The following is a 23,622-nucleotide window of genomic DNA, read 5'->3' on the forward strand; positions in this document are numbered from 1 at the left end:
GATTTGTGGAGTCAACAGGCACCAGATTAGTTATGATAATTGAGGAGAAAACAAGTTTGTGTCACCCTCCTTTGCACAAATGAATGAAAAAAAAAACCAAACAAACAAACAAAAAAAAAAAAAAAAACAACATTGCTGGACAGTGCTGCTCAGTGCTGGACGGTATTTAGTATGACCCCATGCAGCAGGAAGTGTCTAGAAATTCAGTTCACTCACACTGGCATTGTACTAAATAGCCACTTGTTTCTCCGGGTTTCCTTTCTTTTTTATTTAATCTTTGTTCATGTATCTTTTAAGGTATTAGACAAAGTTTCCCATGTAAACATTTAATTGAACTTACCTCTGATTGCCGTGGATGATGATGGATAGAAAATCTTTTGTTTCTGTTTGATGAGCATGCTGTTTCTCAAACATACAGGAAGTGAAATGGATTCTGGGAAAAACAACAGCACTGCCATCTTTTATAAGTCACAAACTAATTTGAAGGCTACCCACATTAGAAACGACATAAGTAAACCAATACATTACAGTAAAAAACAATGTGAATAACGTTACCCTATCCCATTTTTGTGACTCACGCTACAGATATTCAATGTCTTATTTTGCATCAGAGTAATGCAGGACTGACCTGTTTTTGGCATGATTGTCTTTGGTAAAGTCAAGGGAAGCAGATTTATCAGTAGCAGTTTTATTGTGTAAGGGGCTTCAGTGCAGTAAAAAAAAAAAGTCCCTTTTCGTGACTCGCGTTACAGGATTTTGCATGCTGGGTTCAGGAGGCTAAAAGTACGTTTCATAGCAACATATGCTGGGCTCGACAATAGCACTGGTCCGATGGCCCGGCGGCCTTTTTTACATGTTCCGGGCCACCACGGGCCAGTGAAGTTCATATTTCACTGGTCCGTATGGGCCAGTAAGATTTAAAATTGCTTTGAGCAGATTTATTAGTCTAATGCCGCGTTCACACCGGGCGCGATCAGATGCTACAAATTCGCGGGGGTCATGTGGCAACGGACGCGCCTCCTTCACCCGGTGTGTCGCTCTGCTTTTGCTGCGAAAATTCGCCCCGGTGCGTCATCAAATAGGAGGAGCTTCCATTCAGCTCGCCGGCTCCGGTTGTCAGTCAAGTTAACATGACGGACCTTGATCACACGGAGCGAGTTGTTGTGGAAAGCTGACAAACGTCATGAGACGTTCCCAATTCAGGCAGTATCATTATTTGCTGCAGGAGCTGCGTCTGGATGATGGCTGCTTTCAGCGGTCCTTCTGCCTCTGCAGGACCCAACTTGAGGACCAACTGTCCCGTTCACGCGCGCACATGTAAACAATAAAAAAAAAAAAAAAGCAAAAAAAAAAAAAGAAACTCCGCTCCCGCTGCTGTGGGGCTGCTGCTCCTCCAAAAACTCTTGTCATAGTTGTGAAATAAAGGACAAAAGAGACATACGTCCTGCTCACAGGCTGCTACCAGAGACAGGACATGTTGCACCACTTCGCAATGTTGGGAACATTGCCGAAGTGCAGACAAACTTCGTCTGCAGGCGCATCTTCTGATGTGGCGCAAATTTCGCTTCAACATCGACGCGTCATTTTCGCTTAAGCAAGATCGAGCGCAGTGAATATTATGAATTTCTTGAAACCTCCTGCCCCTGGGCAGAAACCAGGAAAGCAAAGGAAAGAACAGCTATCACCCTCAAAACAAGCACAGAAGAGGAAGGCTGCTGATGCTGAATATGAGAAGAAAAGGGTGAGGAAAACTTGGCAAACTTCCTGGAAGAAAAGACGGCCATAGCTGGAGCGTGATGAGGAGAGTGAGGTTGTCTTCTGTGGAACTTGTAGGGCCATGCCAGAATATGCTAACAAGTAAGTATAAATATACCATGTCCTGGTAGACAATGTGGTATGATTTCATACGCCAGTTTAAAAGTCTAATCAGTATGCCCTTGTGGAAACCCCACGGTGACAACATTAGCAAGGGAACTTGGTTTATGAAATTTAACATATTAATTTTGTAAATGATCAAGAAATAAATTTATTTTTGTATTAATGTCTGAGTGTTGAAAAAATTCCTATCAGTTACCTACCGACATTTTTTTCAAAGTTTGCTCACTTTAAGGTTTTTATCATGTAGTATAAGAATTTTGTGTTTGTTTTCAAGTGTTTTTACATTAAGGAAACCCAATTCTAATGTCTGAGTGTTGATTAAAAAAATTCTTATCAGTTACCCCCCGGTTCGGCACAGGCGTGAAAGTATGGGCCAGTGATATTTTCATCCGGGCCAGTAACTTTCAGATTCTACTGGCCCTGTGGGCCAGTGCATAAATTGCCTTATTGTCAAGCCCTGATATGTGAAACAAATGTTGATATGAAGGACTAATGAATAGGGATGGGTATCGAGAACCGGTTCCTTTCGGGTATCATTAAGAAATGATTCGATCCACCGACATCAATAAGCTTTGTGCTTAACGATTCTGTTATCGGTCCTTCAGAGTGGCCGTTGTTTTGGCGGGTGTTTGTCAGGAAAATTATCATTTCTCTACATTGATTACAGACCCTGCAGCGGGTCCTTAATCAACTTTTCTGCAGCGCGGCTTTGCTTTGAACCTTGAACCAATCGAAGCAGTGGTTCGCAGATTGAAGCAATGCTTCTGTCGATTGCTTTGTTTATTTCTTTCTTTCGCTTAATTTTCCCCTGCTAAAAACCTAAAGCGCATACGTCTGTGAGTATTATTTACCTTTTCTATGTTAAACCGACCTGTTATGGTCTTCTGAAACAGTTGATAGATGTATTATATAACTTAAAAACGGGAGCGATGCTAACGCGTTAGCATGTCTATGGCATTTTCAATGTTAAAAGTTAGCATTTAGCAATTGCAGCCGTCATCACGTTCGGGTGCATTTGTTTTCAAATTGTAATATTCCTTAAATTTATTTTTGCTTATATGTTAATAATCTAATGATTATTATATACAATTTTAGAGAAAGAGAAAAAGAACCTGAATAGAAACACAACAAAAAATATATAATATCAACTAACATAAATAAATAAATACATACAGAAATAAATGTTTCCTGTGAACACCTAGTGACTCTCACACCTCCATTTCATCCCTGTCTTATTTAAGTTTAATGACAGTTTGTTTCGGTCAAACCATATTTTCAGTTTGTTAACTTCTTCAGTGATTTCCACAAGAACTATCTGCCAAACTAGAAAACTGCTGCATCCTAGTAAGAGCAGAATACTACTGGAATGAATATGAATAAGGAAAGTTGTATTTTTTTTCTCACCTAAATGGATTCAGCACTCACTCCAGTTTATTGTCTGGAATAGTCCCAGATTGCATTTCAGAGCTTCTACAACCCCTGGCAATAATTATGGAATCACCGGCCTCGGAGGATGTTCATTCAGTTGTTTAATTTTGTAGAAAAAAGCAGATCACAGACATGACACAAAACTAAAGTCATTTCAAATGGCAACTTTCTGGCTTTAAGAAACACTATAAGAAATCAGGAAAAAAAAATTGTGGCAGTCAGTAACGGTTACTTTTTTAGACCAAGCAGAGGGAAAAAAATATGGAATCACTCAATTCTGAGGAATAAATTATGGAATCACCCTGTAAATTTTCATCCCCAAAACTAACACCTGCATCAAGTCAGATCTGTTCGTTAGTCTGCATCTAAAAAGGAGTGATCACACCTTGGAGAGCTGTTGCACCAAGTGGACTGACATGAATCATGGCTCCAACACAAGAGATGTCAATTGAAACAAAGGAGAGGATTATCAAACTCTTAAAAGAGGGTTTTTCATCACACAATGTTGCAAAAGATGTTGGTTGTTCACAGTCAGCTGTGTCTAAACTCTGGACCAAATACAAACAACATGGGAAGGTTGTTAAAGGCAAACATACTGGTAGACCAAGGAAGACATCAAAGCGTCAAGACAGAAAACTTAAAGCAATATGCCGCAAAAATCAAAAATGCACAACAAAACAAATGAGGAACAAATGGGAGGAAACTGGAGTCAACGTCTGTGACCGAACTGTAAGAAACTGCCTAAAGGAAATGGGATTTACATACAGAAAAGCTAAACAAAAGCCATCATTAACACCTAAACAGAAAAAAAACAAGGTTACAATGGGCTAAGGAAAAACAATCGTGGACTGTGGATGACTGGATGAAAGTCATATTCAGTGATGAATCTTGAATCTGCATTGGGCAAGGTGATAATGCTGGAACTTTTGTTTGCTGCTGTTCCAATGAGATTTATAAAGATGACTACCTGAAGAGAACATGTAAATTTCCACAGTCATTGATGATATGGGGCTGCAGGTCAGGTAAAGGCACTGGGGAGATGGCTGTCATTACATCATCAATAAATGCACACATTTACGTTGATATTTTGGACACTTTTCTTATCCCATCAATTGAAAGGATGTTTGGGGATGATTAAATCATTTTTCAAGATGATAATGCATCTTTCCATAGAGCGAAAACTGTGAAAACATTCCTTGCAAAAAGACACATAGGGTCAATGTCATGGCCTGCAAATAGTCCGGATCTTAATCCAATTGAAAATCTTTGGTGGAAGTTGAAGAAAATGATCCATGACAAGGCTCCAACCTGCAAAGCTGATCTGGCACCAGCAATCAGAGAAAGTTGGAGCCAGATTGATGAAGAGTACTGTTTGTCACTCACTAAGTCCATGCCTCAGAGACTGCAAGCTGTTATAAAAGCCAAAGGTGGTGCAAACAAAATACTAGTGATGTGTTGGAGCGTTCTTTTGTTTTTCATGATTCCATAATTTTTTCCTCAGAATTGAGTGATTCCATATTTTTTTCCCTCTGCTTGGTCTAAAAAAGTAACCGTTATTGACTGCCACAATTTTTTTTTCCTGATTTCTTGTTTTTCCTTAGCCCATTGTAACCTTGTTTTTTTGTTTCAGAAGAAGTCGGTTTCAGCATTTTATCCGGATATTCCACTGTTAAAGGAGATTTTTTTAATGAAAGACGTGTGGACGGATTGCAGCGTCGGCTCGCAGCCGCTGCGACGCTCCGCCACAGGAAAAACACCTCTGTTGGAAGCCTTAAGGACAAGTTGGAACATGCCCAGCTGTTAAACAATTTCTCATATACTCACTCCACTGAAAGCCATCAAAAGCTGCCTGGATTTTACAAATGGTTATCAACACCGGCTGCGTCCCGACGCGCGGACCCGTCCGCACGTCTTTCATAAAAAAAAATCTCCTTTAACAGTGGAATATCCGGATAAAATGCTGAAACCGTCTTCTTCTGAAACTTCTTTGTTCTCTCACGACGTCCTGGATCAATAGAGCCAGAAATGTAGAGGTTTTCAGCTTGAAACAGGCTGACGATGACGCCTGGGAGCGCTGCGCGACGTCCCGCTCCGTGGGAAGTCCTTAAAGCGACAGTATCACCTCAAAATCTCTCATCAGCCGTTAAAATTTTCACCGAAAACCAGCTTAATTTTTCGACCCGTGTCCACTTCGATGTGCCTCACAGGTTTAGAAAAATTTTGATCAAACAAAGCGCCACTCTCTCAGCAACTTCTCAGACAAAGGAATTCCGACGAGGGGCTGGACGACTCCTTCCACAAGGAGTGCTCACAGGCGAATGACGTCACCGACAGGCGTGGAAAACTCACGCATGCGCACGAGGGTTCAAGCATGTCTGACGTATAAACATATGAATGAAATCCATATAGTTTTTGAAAAAATAAAAAGGACCTATACTTTATTGACAGCCCTCGTATACTGTGGCCATCAACTACAGCCGTTTCCTGCAACTACAACTTATATTCTGTCAAAAAAAAAAAAGCACAATCAATAGTCTCAATTCGGAAAAAAAATTACACCATTTTCCCACTTGGCATGGAATTGCCCAGAAGACTGTCTTGCGGCAGTGAGAAGTTGGATGTCTAGTAACTTTCTACATTTAAATTCCGATAAGACTGAAATGATGGTTCTTGGTCCAGCAAGACATCAGCATCAATTTGATCAGCTTGCACTTAGCTTAGGTTCATGTGTTGCACATCATATGGACAAAGTGAGGAACCTTGGGGTAATCTTTGATCCTATGTTGTCTTTGGACCTCCACATTGGAGACATTACGAAGATTGCTTTCTTCCATCTGAGAAATATAGCGAAGATTCGTCCCATCCTATCTATGGCTGATGCTGAGTCTCTGATTCATGCTTTTATCTCTTCCAGATTGGACTACTGCAATGCTCTGTTTTCTGGTTTACTGCAGTCCAGCATTAGAGGTCTTCAACTGGTTCAAAATGCTGCTGCCAGACTTCTGACACAAAGCAGAAGGTTTGACCACATTACCCCGGTTCTGGCATCCCTTCATTGGCTTCCGGTCTCTTTGAGATCGGATTTCAAGGTGTTGTTGGTGGCCTACAAATTGTTCACGGACTGCACCTCCTACCTGGCCGACCTGGTTGAACCCTAAGTACCCGGCTCGGGCCCTGCGTTCACAGGGTGCAGGTCTGCTATGTGCTCCAAGGGTGAATAAAAGGTCGGTGGGTTACACAGCATTTTCATACTGATCATTCCAACTCTGTGGAATGATCTGCCTGCCCAGATCCGGCAATTGGACTCTGTGGAGACTTCTAAATCCAGACTGAACACACATTTGTTTTCTCTGTTTTATCACTAGTATTTTGTTACTGCATGTCTTCTTTTATTCTTTTTACTTATTTGTGGTTTTATTCTTTTATTGTGTTTTTAATCTTTTAATTCATTTTGTTCTGCTTTTAAATGATGGTTTGTGAAGCGCCTTGAGGCGACCTCATCGTGATTTGGTGCTATATAAATGAATAAATTTGATTTTATTTGATTTTGATTTACATTACAATTTAAAGTGCAACTGACGGTGATTTTTTTTTTCTTTTTTGTCACAGATTCACTTTATTTTGTGATACGTCTTGGTCTGTTGGACAAAAAGAATATGAATGATTGAATTGTGATCCTAACATACGAGGTCTGTGAGAAAAGTATTGGACCTTTTTATTTTTTTCAAAAACCATATGGATTTGAATCACGTGTGATTGCATCAGCCAAGCTTGAACCTTCGTGAGCATGCGTGAGTTTTTTCACGCCTGTCGGTTGCGTCATTCGCCTGTGAGCAGGCTTTGTGTGAGTAGTGGTCCACCCCTCTCGTCGGATTTTTATTGCGAATAAATGTCTGAACGATTTGGAGCTTTGCTGCATCAATTTTTTTCCAGAAACTGTGAGAGACCTCCAGGTGGACACCGTTCGGAAAATTAATATGGCTTTCAGGGACGATTTTATGGGGATAATACAGATTAAGGAGTGTTACTGCCGCTTTAAGGACGGCCCACAACTGCTGAGAACGCGGCGTGCTCCCAGCGCCGATCAACATGCTCAGACCCCGCTGAAACAACCAGATCATTTCCAACGTGAAGGCTTTGTTGATCCGGGACCTCGTCTGACTTTCACAAAAAGGCAGGAGACGTGGACATCAGCACTTTTTCAGCACATTCCACTGTTACAGGAGTTTTTTTTCATGGAAAGAAAAGCGGAGGGACGCACCACGGAGCCGTTCATTACGCGGGACAAAACCACCTCGTGTTGGTCTCACAGGATGGCTTTCAGGTGGATTTCAGATGGATTCCGGTTGCTTTTCAGTCGTGTGATTATCCGATTGTGACTGTGCATGAGCTGGACATGCCCCAACATGTCCTGGAAGGCTTCATCACGGCGTTGCTTTGCACCATGCGGCTCCACCGCATGGAGCTCAGCAGTTGTGGGCGGTCCTTAAAGCGGCAGTAACACTCCTTAATCTGTATAATCCCCATAAAATCGTCCCTGAAAGCCATATTAATTTTCCAAACGGTGTCCACCTGGATGTCTTTCACAGTTTCTGGAAAAAAATTGATGCAAAGTTCCAAATCATTCAGACATTTATTTGCAATAAAAATCCGACGAGAGGGGTGGACCACTGCTCACACAAAGCCTGCTCACAGGCGAATGACGCAATCGACAGGCGTGAAAAAACTCACGCATGCGCACGAAGGTTCAAGCTTGGCTGATGCAATCACACGTGATTAAAATCCATATGGTTTTTGAAAAAAATAAGAAGGTCCGATACTTTTCTCACAGACCTCGTATTACCCCTGTTTCAGGCCTTGCTAGGCCAAAAGCAGCAGAATAACAACAACCTCAATGTGCCATCAAAGAGGTACATCAACAGGCTGGCTGAAGTCAAAACAACATCATTCCCCACAAGCAACTGAGGAAAAATGTATTTTGTCAGTGTGTGAAAGCTTGTGTTGTGAGATAGACATATCAAATACTAAGATAAGTTGGCAGTTGTATTGTGTGATCAGACCACAGCTTTGAGCCAAATAATGAATTTGAAGCAGACGACAGACTGACAGGATGCAGGTGACATGAATGTAACTGTCTACTATTTACAACGACCTTATAATATATGGTCATTTATAATTACTCAATTAAAAATTAATTATATATATTATGTAATAATGGTTTCAAACAGTACTGACAGTGTTAATCCCATCAAACAGTTTACTCAAGAGCCATAGCGCTTTTATTTAGTGATCAACTGAACCTAGTATGGAACATTTTCTGTGAACACCATTCTTATATTTATTAAATGTAACCAATCTGGTATCAGGAAATGGTTTTCCTAAGTTAGCAGCAAGTTTTTTTTAATTAAACATTTGATATAGAGGACACTAATATTCGTTGCGCACCCACTCAATCCCAGTGTCACTGAGGCCAAATAGTGTGAACATCGAAATTACAAAGGTGCAGAATGACAAACTGCAAGCAAGGTCTTAAAAATAGGGAAAAATTCCCCCTTTTCTAATTCTGTGCTGTAAGGGTTGAGGCTTATTTTCGCTCCACATATCTGTGAAATGGCATTTTCAGGCATTAAAATCAAATCAAAGCACTGTAGCCACCTGAATATCAGCTTGATGACTGTGTGAGATTAACTGATATGATTGAGCATAACGATCACACTGTTGGCTAGTCCATCATTGCAGATTAAATACTGTGTGCTGTCCCACATTGCAGTTTTTGTTTTCTGCCGTTTGAATTTTTGCCCTGTTACAAGATTGAAACTCTAGATTTTTATGTAAATTATGTTTCATATGATTCATATTTGCATGTCAGACTATTTTTGTAGCACGCAACCAGAGATATTTGATTTATCACATTTACAGTCAAAATACTGTAGCCAAAACCTGCAATTTTTCTGAAAAACTATTTGAGGTTAGATACAAAAACAAGTCAAACCCCACAGATGCCCATGTTAAATGGCCCAAATTTACAGTAGAAATTAACGTTTACAGCCGGTCCAAAACACAGTCACAGCTACTCTCACAAAGAAGGCATGTGTATGGCATGTTAGTGGCAAACATTGGTGTACTCTACTCGCCGTGTACACATCTGTACTTGTCGCCAATACAAACAACTCCATGGCCTTCAGTGGCACTTAACATAGCACATCTTCTGTTGCTTTGCAGACAGTGTTTTAACAACTTTGTCTCAGTTTTCTTCCATTTTATCATGGATTTGGAGTTTCTGAACAACCTGGTGTTTTCCAGATTGTCACACAGATGGCATGTGAGTGGCGTGTGCGTGGCAAGTCAGTGGCATGTAAGGCTATGTGACAAGTGTTTTGAACATGACCAAAATACTTGCCACACCCTGGTCAGTGCCAGCAACTATGTGACACTGTATGACTTGTTTGTGGCAAGTAGGGACAAGTTTGTGGTGGATAGTGGTGAGTGGTATAAGTGCCCCTAGACGCCACACATGTGCTATCTGTATGAGAGGGGCTTAAGGCCTGGTATGCCATGTGACCGGGCCATTATAGTTATTTTCCTGCTGCACAACTGTACAGGGGTGAATTTTTAGATGAAGCAGTTTAAGATATTTTAAACCATAAAGTTATGAATAATTGAGGGTGTGGTCACTTTGTGTAATAGCTAATATCCAGCTAGTACTGGCCACTAGCTTTTGTGGATTTGATGGATTCTGTCCTTTTACACCTTTTATTACAAATATCTGTGATAATGTGACTTGCTGTGCTGTTAATTCTCCCTACAGCATATAGGTTCTTAATATACTATTGGGGGGAGAGCACGGGACTACTTGTTTTTGGCAGAATTTAATGCAGTTTGCTGGCAACGCATTTCCGTTTCCACCTCCTCTGTAACCCGCTGTGTGAAAAAAAAGCTAAATTTTAATACACCCATGTAAAGTACTCATTATAAAAAAGCAAATCCTTTCAGCTCCTCCTCTGTTTCACTTGAAGTCACCACAGCAGATCCAAGGTGGATTTGGCACAGGTTTTACACCAAATGCCCTTCCTGACATAACTCCTAATTATACGGAGAAAGGACAGGGGTGGCCTTGACCCATCGAAGTTTCTGCACTGCGCTTAACTGCTTTGCCACCACCCCCGTGCAGCTACTAATCGAAAGAAAAACAAAAAAATGTAAGAACTGCAAAAATCAACGTAAAATACCTGAACTTAAGGTTACCTTGTAGTGGTGGAACAGACCATAGTTCATCCACATGGAAATAGGTTGTTTGGACAGCTAAAAACTAAGTGCTATCGGGCACTTTTTTTTTTTATATGCTTCATGTTGCACTATCTGACTGTGCAAAAAAATAAATAATGTCGTGATATTCTCCAAAGCCCTGAATCTCCCAGAGACAGGTGCAGCATGGGTTTGTTATGCAGATGAAATCACGGCAGAAGGCAATGACAGTACTCAAGTTGGGCTTCTAAGAGGGCCCGTCAGAAACGTGGACATATTTACGCTTTTACAAGAATGCAGAGGAAATGTTAGGTTGGAAATGGTAACCCTGTATGCAGAAAAAAGATGCAGCTCAGTGTATTCAAACAATACAGCAATAATACCGATAACAGACATTTTACACACCTTCTCATCTCCATTTAACTATAGAGTAAAACTCACCTAACAGTCATTATATAAACCAGGTACTCTCACTCACCAGACAAAAGCAAAAGTCCCAATGTTTTTGTGTGGTTTTCCATGTAATAAACACAGTATACACCAGATTTTGTATAACGGATTTTCATGTATCGGACAGAGCAGTCTTGGATTGCTCAGTCGCAACACAGGTACGAAATGAAGTTCAGCACTGACACTCGCCAATTCAAAGAAAGCAAGGACCGTTTTTCCTTGATTAAAAGTCCGGGCGTTTATCTTTTTCAAGCCATGCTCAGACCCGGTGCCTAAACACGGCAGGCCTTTATTCAAGGCCGGCGATTATTAACAAAACACTGCTTGCTGCCTGCACTGTAATATGGTGTTAAGTTTCACCAGTGGTGGGCACAGTTCCGCTAATCCACTAATTATCGAAGCTTATGTTTTCATTATCGGATTAGCTTTTCAGATAACTTTGAAAACCATCATCAGACCAATTATCTTCCGATAAGTTTTGGCCCGATAATTTTTAGACCGCTAACAATATTTTTGCAGGCATGGTAAACAAAGCTTAACAGTTACAAACATTTATAAAGTCTAAAATCAGTTGAGTACCTACCTGTCAAATGTTTTGTAGCAGATGTGCAGTTCCATCTTCTGCAAACAAAGGAGAGCTGGTTCCAGAGGAAACCACTCTATCCTCTGCAGGCAAAGGAGAACTGGTCACAGAAAAGAAAAACTAATTTCTTTTGACCCCATAGTAATGCGCTGGCAATATCACCCAAGTCATCCAGAGGCATAGTTTTAACTTATGGTTAAAATTTTACCCAAGCTAATTTCAGACAAGTTATTTAAATTAACGCCACATCTAAAGTGTTATAAAGTGAAAATATCAGATATATGTTTTCGTTTTAAAGTAATGCACTAATTTTGAAGGTTTTAGTGTGGACATGCTGTGTCCAGGTGCATTATGGGTAATCCCAGTACATTAACGACAGAAGAAATGCATTTGAGACGCTCTGATCAGGCTCCACACGGACAACAGCATTAAACTCTTTGTATATTGTGCCTAAAACTCTCGTGAATATATTCTCTGGGTTTATAGATGTTACTGTGTTTGTTTTACGTAAAAATGCCAGAAGAAGTCCTGGTTGCTTCTCCATTATTTTTAATTGGAATCATTGCAATCGATTCCTGCTTGCTCTATAACTTCTTGCTTATGTCAAACACTGTCTGTCGTCTTTGTTCCAGACTAATATATTTAAGATGCCTGAAATTCAGTTTGCGTTTATTAAATTCCACACATCTTAAATGTAGCAGACACGGATTATCTGGAATTTTGTTTGGCAAGTTTTCACGGTCTCTACTGCCACCTACTGGCCAGTAGTGTTCATGGCAGTATTTGCCATAAGTACTAAGCATCTGGGCACCAGTAGATGGCAGTGTTCTATTTATTTTGACACCGGTTATATATAATCACAACTTGGCTTTGTTTTGCAAATGCCTTTTTTTAACAAATAAAAAAAATGGCATATTTTACAAAAAACACATTCATATGTAAACACCAACACACCTCACAATAACGTGTTGGTTTTTACATAGAATGAATGAGTCCACCAATCAGTGTAAGCGGAGGCACATTTTACCTATAATCCCTTTGGCTTCTGCCTGTGTTTGGTACAAAACTTCAGAATTAGTGCATTATTTAAAATTAAAAGATATATGTTATATTTTAACTTTGTACAAATGACAGAATTGACATTAATGGAGTTATTCTATCCATATTAATTGTATTTATAAATCAAAACCAAAAGTCAGCACTGCTTTATTTTCCAAGACCTCTGCTTCACGGCAACAATGCTATATGCTATAATGCTATAATGCAACATATACAACTTATATACAACCTTTGTTTATTCTGCAGAAAAGGGCTTTAAGGGTGATTAGCAACAGTGGTTTTAGAGATCCATCTAATCCATTGTTTATTAAGTACAGGGTACTTAAATTTCGTGATTTGGTCGATTTGAAAATATTACAAACAATGTACCAAGCAAATAAAAATACTTTACCAACAAACATTCAAAATATGTTTGAGAAAAGAGTAAGTAGTTATAAACTGAAAGGAATAGAAGTCTTTAGAAAACCAAGATACAGAACCAGAGTAAAAGAACGGAGTATTGCAGTAAATGGTGTAAAATTATGGAACAATCTCAAAGAAATTAAAGAATTAAGGTCGCTTAAATTATTTAAAAAACGTATTAAACTAGATGTATTAAGTAAGTATGAAACTATAAAATAAGTTAGTGGGCTGTAAGGAAGTAAAAAAAAAAAAAATGTAATTTGTTAATAATGTATAAAATGTTTTAAGTTTAAAAATGTAACCTGTCAGAGATGTAATCTATTTAATAATGGTCATAATTATGAAATAAGTCAGTGGTATGTGACAAGTTAAAGAAATACAATCTGTTAAATAATGTTGAAAAATGACGCTGGATATTGAAAGATTGTATTGTAAAAAGGGGCAGAAAATATAAGACTTGTTCTTCTCTCTGCTCCTTTTCATTCTGGTAATAGAGATGCTTTGTTTCTGCTTTTCTGTTTTTTTTGTTTGTTTTTTTTTTCTTTTAAATGAATGAAATAAATAATAAATAAATGAATGAATGAATGAATGAATTGCGTAGAGAGTTGAGCTTCGCTGCTCCTCTCAATTGCGTCACTGCTGCAAGCTATGTAGTAAAGGAGCTTCCAGCAGTGGGCAGGGCACACAAAGACAGAAATGCTGATTTGTTATTTGGGTGTCATTGTCTTTGACGCCACTAGAAGCGATTCAGCTTGTTAGTTGCAAGTGTACCAGAGACAGTACTGAAAGTTATAGGTTAGCTGTAGCTTCTGATAATTTTTTGGGTGGTTTATCGGTTTAGCTTCATAAAAGATAACTTTCAGTTAGCTGATTATCTGTTATCGAAGCTAACTTTTTGGTTAGCTGTGCCCACCACTGAGTTTCACACATATCCATGGGTGTGGAAAACCAAAGACACCACTTTAGATCAGAGCCCTTTGCATGGCTCCATAGCCTGACGCCCACTTTTCCGCTTTCACTCCTTCCTTTCCCGCCATATTTTAAAAGTTTTTGCAGTGCACACGCTGATTACATTTCAATCATGGATCAAGTACAGGAATGATTGGCAGAAAGTCTGCAAACATGACCAACAACACGGAGCAATTCATGGAGAAGTGAAGCTTGTTGAGAGACAAACTGATAAAGAAAAAGCCACTGTTCCTGTGGTAAATTGCATTAAGAAGCCCACCAACCTGACAGACACTTTAAAACACTCACGTGCACGTCAAGGTCATTGCATGGCCACGGAGTTACAGAGTTGAAGAAGCATAAATCAGGCTTTATGATTTCAAGGTACCGCTTCGCAACGTACTTAGGGGAAAAAAAAAAAAAAGGTGACTTGCCAAAATGTAATTTTTTTTTAATGCACATAATGCCTGGCGTTTATTTAAGGCAGGCGTTAATTTTTTTCAGACGAAGTTTTGGCCCGGCCATTAAATGAGGTCGGCCCCTATTCAAGTCAAGCGTTAATCAAGGAAATACATAAGCCTAATTGGTGTTGGGGATTCCCCATAGATCCTGACTGTAACTACATAATCTTACGTCCATATAACAAATTTTGTCGATTTTATACATAGAGCAAATTTTGTCCATTTTATACATTTGCATACATTTTATACATATAGTGGATTTAGATTATAATGGACAAAATTCGCTGGTCCACTTGAATCCGTTATATATGAGTTTTACTGTATAGTTTTCTATGCCAGAAAACAACTCCCAGTCTTCACTAATTATTAAGGGGACGAGGAGAGAGGACACACACACAGTTGAGTCAATCACAGTGTAAATGAAGAACAAATGGCCTTTGGACTAGAGTGTTCTTCACAGATATGAGACTGAAGAGTGGTTAGTTTGCCCATTCAGGGTTTCATTAAAGGAAGTAGAAGCTGGAATGAAAATAGTAACAGCTGCACACTTTTCCAAGTTTGCGAGGGACAAAACAGGATCACCCCCTTCCCTCTGAAATGTTGAATTTCTATGCATCTATAGATGATGATAACGATAAAGATGATGATATAAACAACAATTTTATTTATTTATGAAGCACTTTTCAGTACCAAGTTTCTGGTGCCTTTTCGTAACCAAAATAAAAATGTGTCATATTTCACTTATAAATTACAACAACACTATTTCCTAGAATCTAGGGCTGTAATTTATTTTTTTTTGTAACAGTTTAACATGCTAATTTAGTCCCGCCCCTAGATACCTGCATTCATGTTATGACTTCTCGAGGTCTGCCAAAGGGCAGGTTGCCAGAAATGTTATATCTTATTAAATAAAGGTTTTTTTTTTTGTATTGGAGCACTGTTGTGCGGATCATTCGGTTTCTATCTTTGGTATAATTTTTCTTGGTCCAGCACGCCTTTTACGTGTTTTGGATGTGCATGTCTTCGCTGCATTACTATGACTTCTAGAGGTGCATGAATGAAATACGAGGTCTGTTAGAAAAGTAACGGACCTTTTTATTTTTTGCAATAACCTTATGGATTTGAATCATGTGATTGCATCAGCCAAGCTTGAACCTTCGTGCACATGCGTGAGTTTTTTCACGCCTGTCGGTTGCATCATTCGCCTGTGAGCAGGCTTTGAGTGAGCACTGGTCCTCCCCCCTCGTCGGATTTTCATTGTGAGGGAAATGTCTGAACGGCTGGAGCAGCGGTGCATCAAATTTTTCCAGAAACTGTGAGACAGCCAGGTGGACACCATTTGGAAAATTCAGGTGGCTTTCGGTGAAGATCTTAGGGGGATAACACAGATTAAGGACCATTACAAGCGGATTAAAGACGGCGCACAAACAGGAAAACATGAAAACAGGAGCGGAGGAATTCGCCACGGAGCCGCTAATGGCGCGGAATAAAAGCACCTCCGTGTTGGGTCTCACAGGACATGCTGTGGCATGTTCAGCTCTTCCGACAATTTCTCGGATACTCACTCAACTGAAAAGCCACCCAAAGCCGTCTGACTATTCCGAATGGTGGAAGAGCTGGGCATGTCCCGTGAGACTTCCAAAACGGAGGTGCTTTTGTTCCACGCCATGAGCGGCTCCGTCCTGACGTGCGAATTCTGCCGCACGTCTTTCATTACAAAATCTCCTTTAACAGTGGAATGTGCAGGAAAAGTGCTATGTGCACCTCTCTTGCCATTTCTCTGCTAGTCAGACGACATCCCGGATCAACACAGCATTCAGTTTGGAAATGATCTGGTCGTTTCAGCCTGTCGATCGCCGCTCGGAGCGTGGCGTGCCATCCGCCATTGTGCGCCGTCTTTAATCCGGTTGTAATGGTCCTTAATCTGTGTGATCCCCATAAGATCTTCACCAAAAGCCATCTGAATTTTCCGAATCGCTTCCACCTGGCTGTCTCTCACAGTTTCTGAAAAAATTTTGATTTAGCAAAGCGGCAGTTGCTCCGCCATTTTCCTGACAATGAAAATCAGCCGAGGGGGCTGGACCACTGCTCCCACAAGGCGTGCTCACAGGCGAATGACGCAACCGACATGCGTGAAAAAACTCACGCATGCGCACGAAGGTTCAAGCTTGGCTGATGCAATCACACGTGATTCAAATCCATAAGGTTATTGCAAAAAATAAAAAAGGTCCGTTACTTTTCTAACAGACCTCGTAGTTGTAAACATATTATGGTTAGTTTGAATGTAAAACATTTAATTATGACCTAAACTTTGCCTTCCAGTTTTAAAAGTTAAAGAACAATGAAAACACAAAACTTTTAAAAATAAAGTTCTAATTTCTTAAATTAAAGTGCAATATAAATCTAAAACAAATATATAAACCAGAGTTTATAATTTCAAATTATTTTTCAAAAAGATGAGCTGTCTACACTGTCTGGTGAGAGGATAATATTTATAAGTTTAGATCAATCGAGGCATTCACAGCACTTGGCAATTATGCCCACCCCCGAGCCCCACCGACGTTTGAAACATTGAGCTCAGGACAGCATGCAAAGATCTGGTGTCTTTGACAGCAAGGGGGGAAAACTGTGCTTATTTATTTTGGTGCTTAAAACCCAACGTGAATCTCAACTGGAGCACGAGGCTGTGTACTTTTAAAACGCTCCTTTCAAATGAACACACAGCTGAATTTCCCTGCTCACATTGCTTTAACTGTATCTTTGCATCGAGATTTAAAGTGGATATGACACCTAAAAAACTAGGTAAAACTGATATAAATATCAAAATATACATACAGTATAGTAAGTTGAAAGTGGTTTTAATTATTATCACTGAGAAATAAACTTTGTACAGTTTCTCAAAAGTGTGTTTCTTGGAAAGCGCACTGGTAGCGTTCTATCAGCGGTCACGTGATGCCGTGACGTCACAGAATGTACAGTCCCGTCTTTGTCTGTTAGATTAACAACAGGAACACATGGACCTCAGCATGGACAGTGACGAGATCAAGAACTTTTCTGACTCCTCTTCAAGTGTGGATTATTTCTGACTCGGATCCTGAGGATGGCGCAGCAGTGATTAGACCCTACAGATTGGAGCCGTATCTTTCGGACAAACATTCAAACAGGAGCATTCTGGCAGTGAAAATAATAGCGACGGTGTTTATGGTGGAGCCAAAGCAGAGGCAAGAGACGTGCCAATTCCGATGGATTTTGAAAGGCTGCAGAATATGGAATGGCAAGGTAGGCTTTGATTTTTGTTGCTGCTGTTTATAACACTAATTACTGTATAGCATTTTCGATTCGAGCGTCTGTTTACTGCCTTTGTTATTGTTCCGTGACAGTGTAGCTATTACTTGTGGACCACCGTCATTTCCTTCGGGTTTTTGCCGTTTTCGAGTGCCTGGCATTGTATTCATCTGTGTTCAGTTACGTTATTTTCACGAAAGAATAGGAAATAAACGGCAAAGGTTTCGAAAAAGATCGCCGAAAACAACACTGAACATGCCGCCGCCGTGTTTACTACGTAAGTTCCGTGAACATATTATTTGGGGTTGACATTTTATGTGTTCCTGTGAGTGATGCGAAAACATGGAGACGGTAGAGGAAAGTGTCTGCTGTCGGGAGCAAATGTGGGTGTGCGAGCGGAGCGAGCGGCAGCCGGACATTTCGTGCATCACACAACACCGTGGCTTCTGATCAATCTGCCTGGCCTTGAAATGGCTAAAACCCTTCGCCCTTGTGTTTGTGCAATATGTTGCGACACACTGGTCAGGCATATCGACAAACAAGTCCCTGAGAGCTGTGTTTAATCAAAGTTTCTGCCGCTAAAAAAAGTGTAAACCAAAGCCGCCAGGCGCGCGAGCCAATATGGTCTACATGTAGTGACGTAATTTAGGCTTGGTGCTCAGCGGAAAGCTGGTCACGGGGCATGCACATTTTTCAGTGGCGGAACGTTCAAATGTTATATATAATGGGAGAACTGCATCCATTTTCCCAAAACGCTTAGGTTGACCGAATTATATAACCTTTGTTACATGTAATAAGACTATATTGTCTTTAAGTGTCATATCCACTTTAAGCAGAAATCTACCTTTCAAATACCTTACCACCCCATGATTCTGTACAGATCATAGATCAACTATGATCGGTTGTTGAAACCGCTGTCATCGGTTGGAAAAAGTGACGTTTTGTCACAACACTCTTTTCTTCAGTTTACGCCGATGTGTATCAGCCTCACCTGACATAGAGGGAGCGTTTCTCACTGGTGCGCAGGGATCCTGATCCTGAACTCATGCTGCTGTTCATCATCTGCTCCCTCAGGTCGTGGATCTTGGACTCAAAGCGAGTATATTCTGCACAAGAACACACAAACACAACAATCAGTCACTACTGTGGTAAAACGGCTCATGGAGCATGTTCTGGTTGTGTCTTTAGACTGATATAACCAATGCTAACCAATAACCAATGTTACTGGACACTCAAGTGGTCAAACAACTCAATGTTGTTTGGGATGTCTGCCTCAGTTTGAGCTGCTTTGAATGGAAAACCGGTTCAGTGAATCTTTACACTGATTCATGACCTCAGGAACAGACTGTTCATAATAGATCTGCTTCACACATCCAGTAATGTCTGAGCTCAGGTAATTAATTATGAAGAATTATCACGATCAAAATGGGCTCTTTAGTGAGGTTAAAAACAGGAACGCCTCCAACTATTTCAAAAGCATGACCATTTTTCATAGGAGCATAAATGCAGTTGCAGAAGCATGGATGTGATATATGAATCCACCTGGCCTGCTGATGCACTCATTAGCCAGTGTACAGTGCACTCAACGCAAAACATGCCCGGAACGAGCCGGGTCACCACAACATAGCACCCAGCAGGACAAACAGACTGGCAAATGCAGCTAGAAAAACAAGTATGGTAATGTGATTACTCACAGATATTAAGGCAACAAAAAGCAGCAGTGAGCAAACACTACTTCAGTCATACTGAAACACCAGATGACTTATTCAACACTATAAATTAAAAAAGGAAAAAACAAAAAGTTACGATTAAATTGATCATAATACACTGCAACTGAGCTGAAAAGTGTATTAAAGCTGTTATAACCACCTCCTTTTAGTGTATAAGCTACGCCATTGCTCCAATTACATTCCACATCTCTGCTCTGAGCGCAATTAGTCTTACAGAATATCACCATATCTCTTACTTCCATGTGTGCAGGAACTGACAACGATCTTACAGCTTAATTAGCAGGCAAACCTTTCCCGTTTCAACAGACGAAACAAGAGATCAAAGTCCAGATTCTGTCAAACAAGCCTACAAGTAATCTTCTGGAGAGACAGAGAGAGAGAGGAAAAAAAAAAAACAACCATTCCTAAAGTGGTGGTTCAGCACAGCTTACATCAGGCTTCAGTGAAAAGTCATGCCAGGTGCAAAAAACAGGCTTCAAATTGCTAGAGTCCAACCTCATGCAGAAACTTATAAACAGTCCAAAGCAAACAGAAATCCAGCTCTGGAGCTGATACCAGCTCTCAAACCTGCACTTTGCTCAAAGAGTTAATATTACAAGAGAATGACGCTGCAAGGTGAAGTAACCAGACACCCCTGACTGCCGGTAACCATGAGCAACATCCCAGCACTCCTAGAACAGGGACATCACACACGGAAACAGCCTTTCAGAGGAGTGTCATTGGCTGTCAGGCACAGGGGAGCAGTGAAACCGGTGCACAAACAGTGGCAGTAATGAGAGGAGGGGCTGAAGAACAAGATAAAAAGGAAAGCGAGAGCGAGCGAGAAAGAGAGAGCGAGAGAGAACAATTTTAATGGCCTGGAAGACAATACCTCCAACCTGGCTCTGAGTTAAACCATTGAGATAGTGATTTGAATAGCACAGATGACAGAGCTAAATGCTTCACTTACTCAAATTTAGCATATACCTGAAATCAGGGATGCACGATCCACATTTTTTCCAATTTCAATTTATTAATTTATATATCGCCATCTCATGACATAGTCGTCCCAAGGCGCTTCACATAACACACAATTTATGACAACACAAAGTAATTTAAAATCAAAAGGACACAATAAAAAGGTAAAACACAGTAGAATAAAAAGAAATTACAAAGCAAATATAAAAACAGAATAGATTAATGATAAGACAGTCTAAAAAAGTGGGTCTTCAGTCTTGATTTAAAAGTCTCCACCGTGTCAGACTGCCTAATAACTGCAGGTAGATCGTTCCAAAGAATAAGGCCATGGTAGGAGAAGGCTCTATACCCCACACTTCAAAAACTTCAAAAAGTACCCCAAGATTTCTCACTTTGTCCGGAAGATGTATAACCCACGAACCCAAATTAAGTGCCAAAAGGTCAAATTGATGCCAATGTCTGGCTGGACCAAGAACCATCATTTCAGTCTCATCAAAATTTAAGACTAGGACGTTACTAGACAACCAACTTCTCACAGATACAAGGCAATCTTCTAAAGATTTTATATGGGTAAGATTACCAGCAGTTATCGGCATGTACAATTGAGTATCATCAGCATAGCAATGAAAGGCAATCCCTTAATGCTACAGAATATGCCCAGGGGGCGCTATATACAGTGAGAAAGCAAGGGGCCTAACACAGACCCCTGTGGAACCCCAATTTCATTTCACCAAGACCAGAGGTAGTGTTATTATACACAACACAATGAGAACGACTGGACAAGTATGACGTTAACCAAGCAAGGACACTTCCAGTAATCCCAAAGTAATTTTCCAGCCTATCATGGAAAACACGATGATCCACAGTATCAAACGCAGCACTAAGTTCTAAAAGCACTAAAACCATCGTGGTGTCCGAATCCATGCACGCAGAAAATCATTCACCACTCTAATAAGCGCTTTTCACTTCCGATCAGATCCCAATACCTGAATTTGGATATCTACCAATACCGATAGTATTCCGATACCAGGGCTCTGTTTGCTTTAATATTGTTATTATCATTACTGTTGACTTTCTGAGGATATTTTGTATTCTTACTTATACGGCTTCATGAAGAAGTGTTCAAAGGAGGATTTTCTTAAAAAGAAGACCTGAAAGTTCAGCTACAATTTGCCAAAAGGTACATTAAGATGCAAGTCTAGATCTGATGTTTTGGTGAAAGAATTAAGTACTTTTTATTTATAGACTTTTATAGACTTATTTTTATAGACTTAAAAGAGAAAAGACAGCGCTCTCTCACTCTCCCTCTCTCTCAATTTTAATGGAGCTTTATTGACATGGGAAACATATGTTTACATTGTCAAAGCAAATGTTAAAGTAAAAATTAAAAATTCAGTCCCGTCTCCCTCTGAAATCAATTTCAACTGAAACATACATTTACTTGTCAAAGCAAGTGTGGTCAAAAAGTCCACACTCTCTCGCTGTTTTCCTGCTGAGCAAACTTGGCACTTTTTGGAAACACGAAGCCTTTCAACTGTAAAATAAACAATAAATTTCTAAAAGTATCATCAGCAACGCTCACTTGAGGAACTCTGGATTAGGGCTGAAATGATTAGTCGAGTAACTCGAATAATTCGATTACAAAAAATGTTTGAGGCAAATTCTGTGCCTCTAAGCTTTAACATTGTAGTACATATACCAGGCTTGTGTGTGGCACTGTAATGTCCCCAGGAAAACAAACAGAAGAAGACTAGAGCATGCATAAGTAAGCACTCACAATTATTACAAAATTCACCAATCGCGATTATTTTTCATATTCGCGAATATTTTTCATATTTGAGATTACCATGAATTTTTTTATTTTATCCACAGAGTTGCATAAAACGACTCCAAATCTGATGTCATTGTGCTGCGCCAGCAGCAGCAGCCGCACGCAGCGTCGCTGTCTCACTCACTGTTTCCCTCTCGTCTTGGTCGGATGGTTAACGAGGCCAGGATAATAACATGGAGGGTGAGGAGGTTCTGGTTCCAAAGCCACGTACCACAGCGCCTCTGTGGATGCATTTCGGTTTTAAGCCTAATGATAAGGGAGAGCCCAGTAACGTGGAGGAAGCGCTATGTAAACTTTGCCGCAAAAAAGTGCCGGTCAAAAGCACTAACACAACAAATAAGAAACAACATCTACAGACCCATCACCCACAGCAATATGCCGAACTTGGAAAGACCACACCAGCACAATTGCCAGCCAGTGCAACAGCAGTTGGTGCATTCCGTCAACTGGCTCTTAATGAATGTGAGTTTGCTTCAATGCTTGCCCTGTTGTAGCAGATTGATCACAATAAATCCTCTTAAGGAATAGAGAAGATACTAATGTCTTTGTTTATTGCTTGATGTTCAAAACATTATAAATTACTCTTAGTCGTTAAGTGTACAGTACAGCACAGAATGTGCAATCATTAAAGCTAATTATACTACGACAGTAGAAGGTAAAGAAAAGAAAAAAAAAAGACAATATATCGTCAATCGTAAGTATTTGTCTGACAATTAATCATCTCCAGAAATTCCTAATCGTGACAGTCCTATGCTAAGCTGTGTAAGCGCTAATCAAATGGCACAATAAGCTACAGCTTTCCAACGCGACACACACGTTAGGAAATAAAGCCTTTTAGGAGAAAAATGGTCCACCGCTGATCATCTGAAATAGCTTACTGTGCATTAAAGCGAAGCAGTGTTTTTCTTTTTTTGTTTTAAACACCGTTTTCATCCGCTGCCGGCTCTCCTCTCTATGTGTGGGAGTGGCTATTCACGCGGCTTGGTGGCTGCCTCTCTCCACCCGGTGTGAGTGGGCAGCACTGCCCTCATAAACCCCATCCCAGGCCACACTAACAGTCTCTGGAAGAAGTCCACTCTTCCTTCTGTGTTTTTGCTCAGACTCGCACTGAGTGTTTGCTTTTTAATTTTTGTTTTTTTTAGGCGAAGACCACAACAAATGTAAGTGGGCCAAGAGTGTGTCAAGAGTGTGGCTGTGGCAGATAAACTGTGCTTTCAGAAGGTGCAGATAGGACAGGAGTTTGCCTGGCTGCCAATGGGGCTCCAGGCTAGTTCCATAGTGTGGATGCGGCATTGTATGGTAGCATGTCCTGGTACCCTTCCAATGGAATGGAAGAACTAAGAAGTCGTCAGTTCACTGATAAGT

The 23,622-nt window shown here is 40.3% G+C and overlaps 1 protein-coding gene across 8 annotated transcripts in view; it reads right to left on the reverse strand.

The window, feature by feature from the left end:
* Window positions 1–23,622, reverse strand: part of dlg3 (discs, large homolog 3 (Drosophila)) — a 297,837-nt gene that overhangs the window by 25,797 nt on the left and 248,418 nt on the right. For 7 of the 8 annotated variants that reach the window (XM_034181624.1, XM_034181623.1, XM_034181622.1 and 4 more), the window contains one exon: window positions 18,731–18,845. In XM_034181624.1, coding sequence (XP_034037515.1) covers window positions 18,731–18,845 — 115 coding nt within the window. Of the gene's footprint in view, window positions 1–18,730; window positions 18,846–19,900; window positions 20,019–23,622 lie in introns of those variants that run through there. The other variant, XM_034181629.1, reaches the window with a different exon arrangement.

This window comes from Thalassophryne amazonica, chromosome 11 (genome assembly GCF_902500255.1).
Source record: "Thalassophryne amazonica chromosome 11, fThaAma1.1, whole genome shotgun sequence".
Classification (NCBI taxonomy): domain Eukaryota; kingdom Metazoa; phylum Chordata; class Actinopteri; order Batrachoidiformes; family Batrachoididae; genus Thalassophryne; species Thalassophryne amazonica.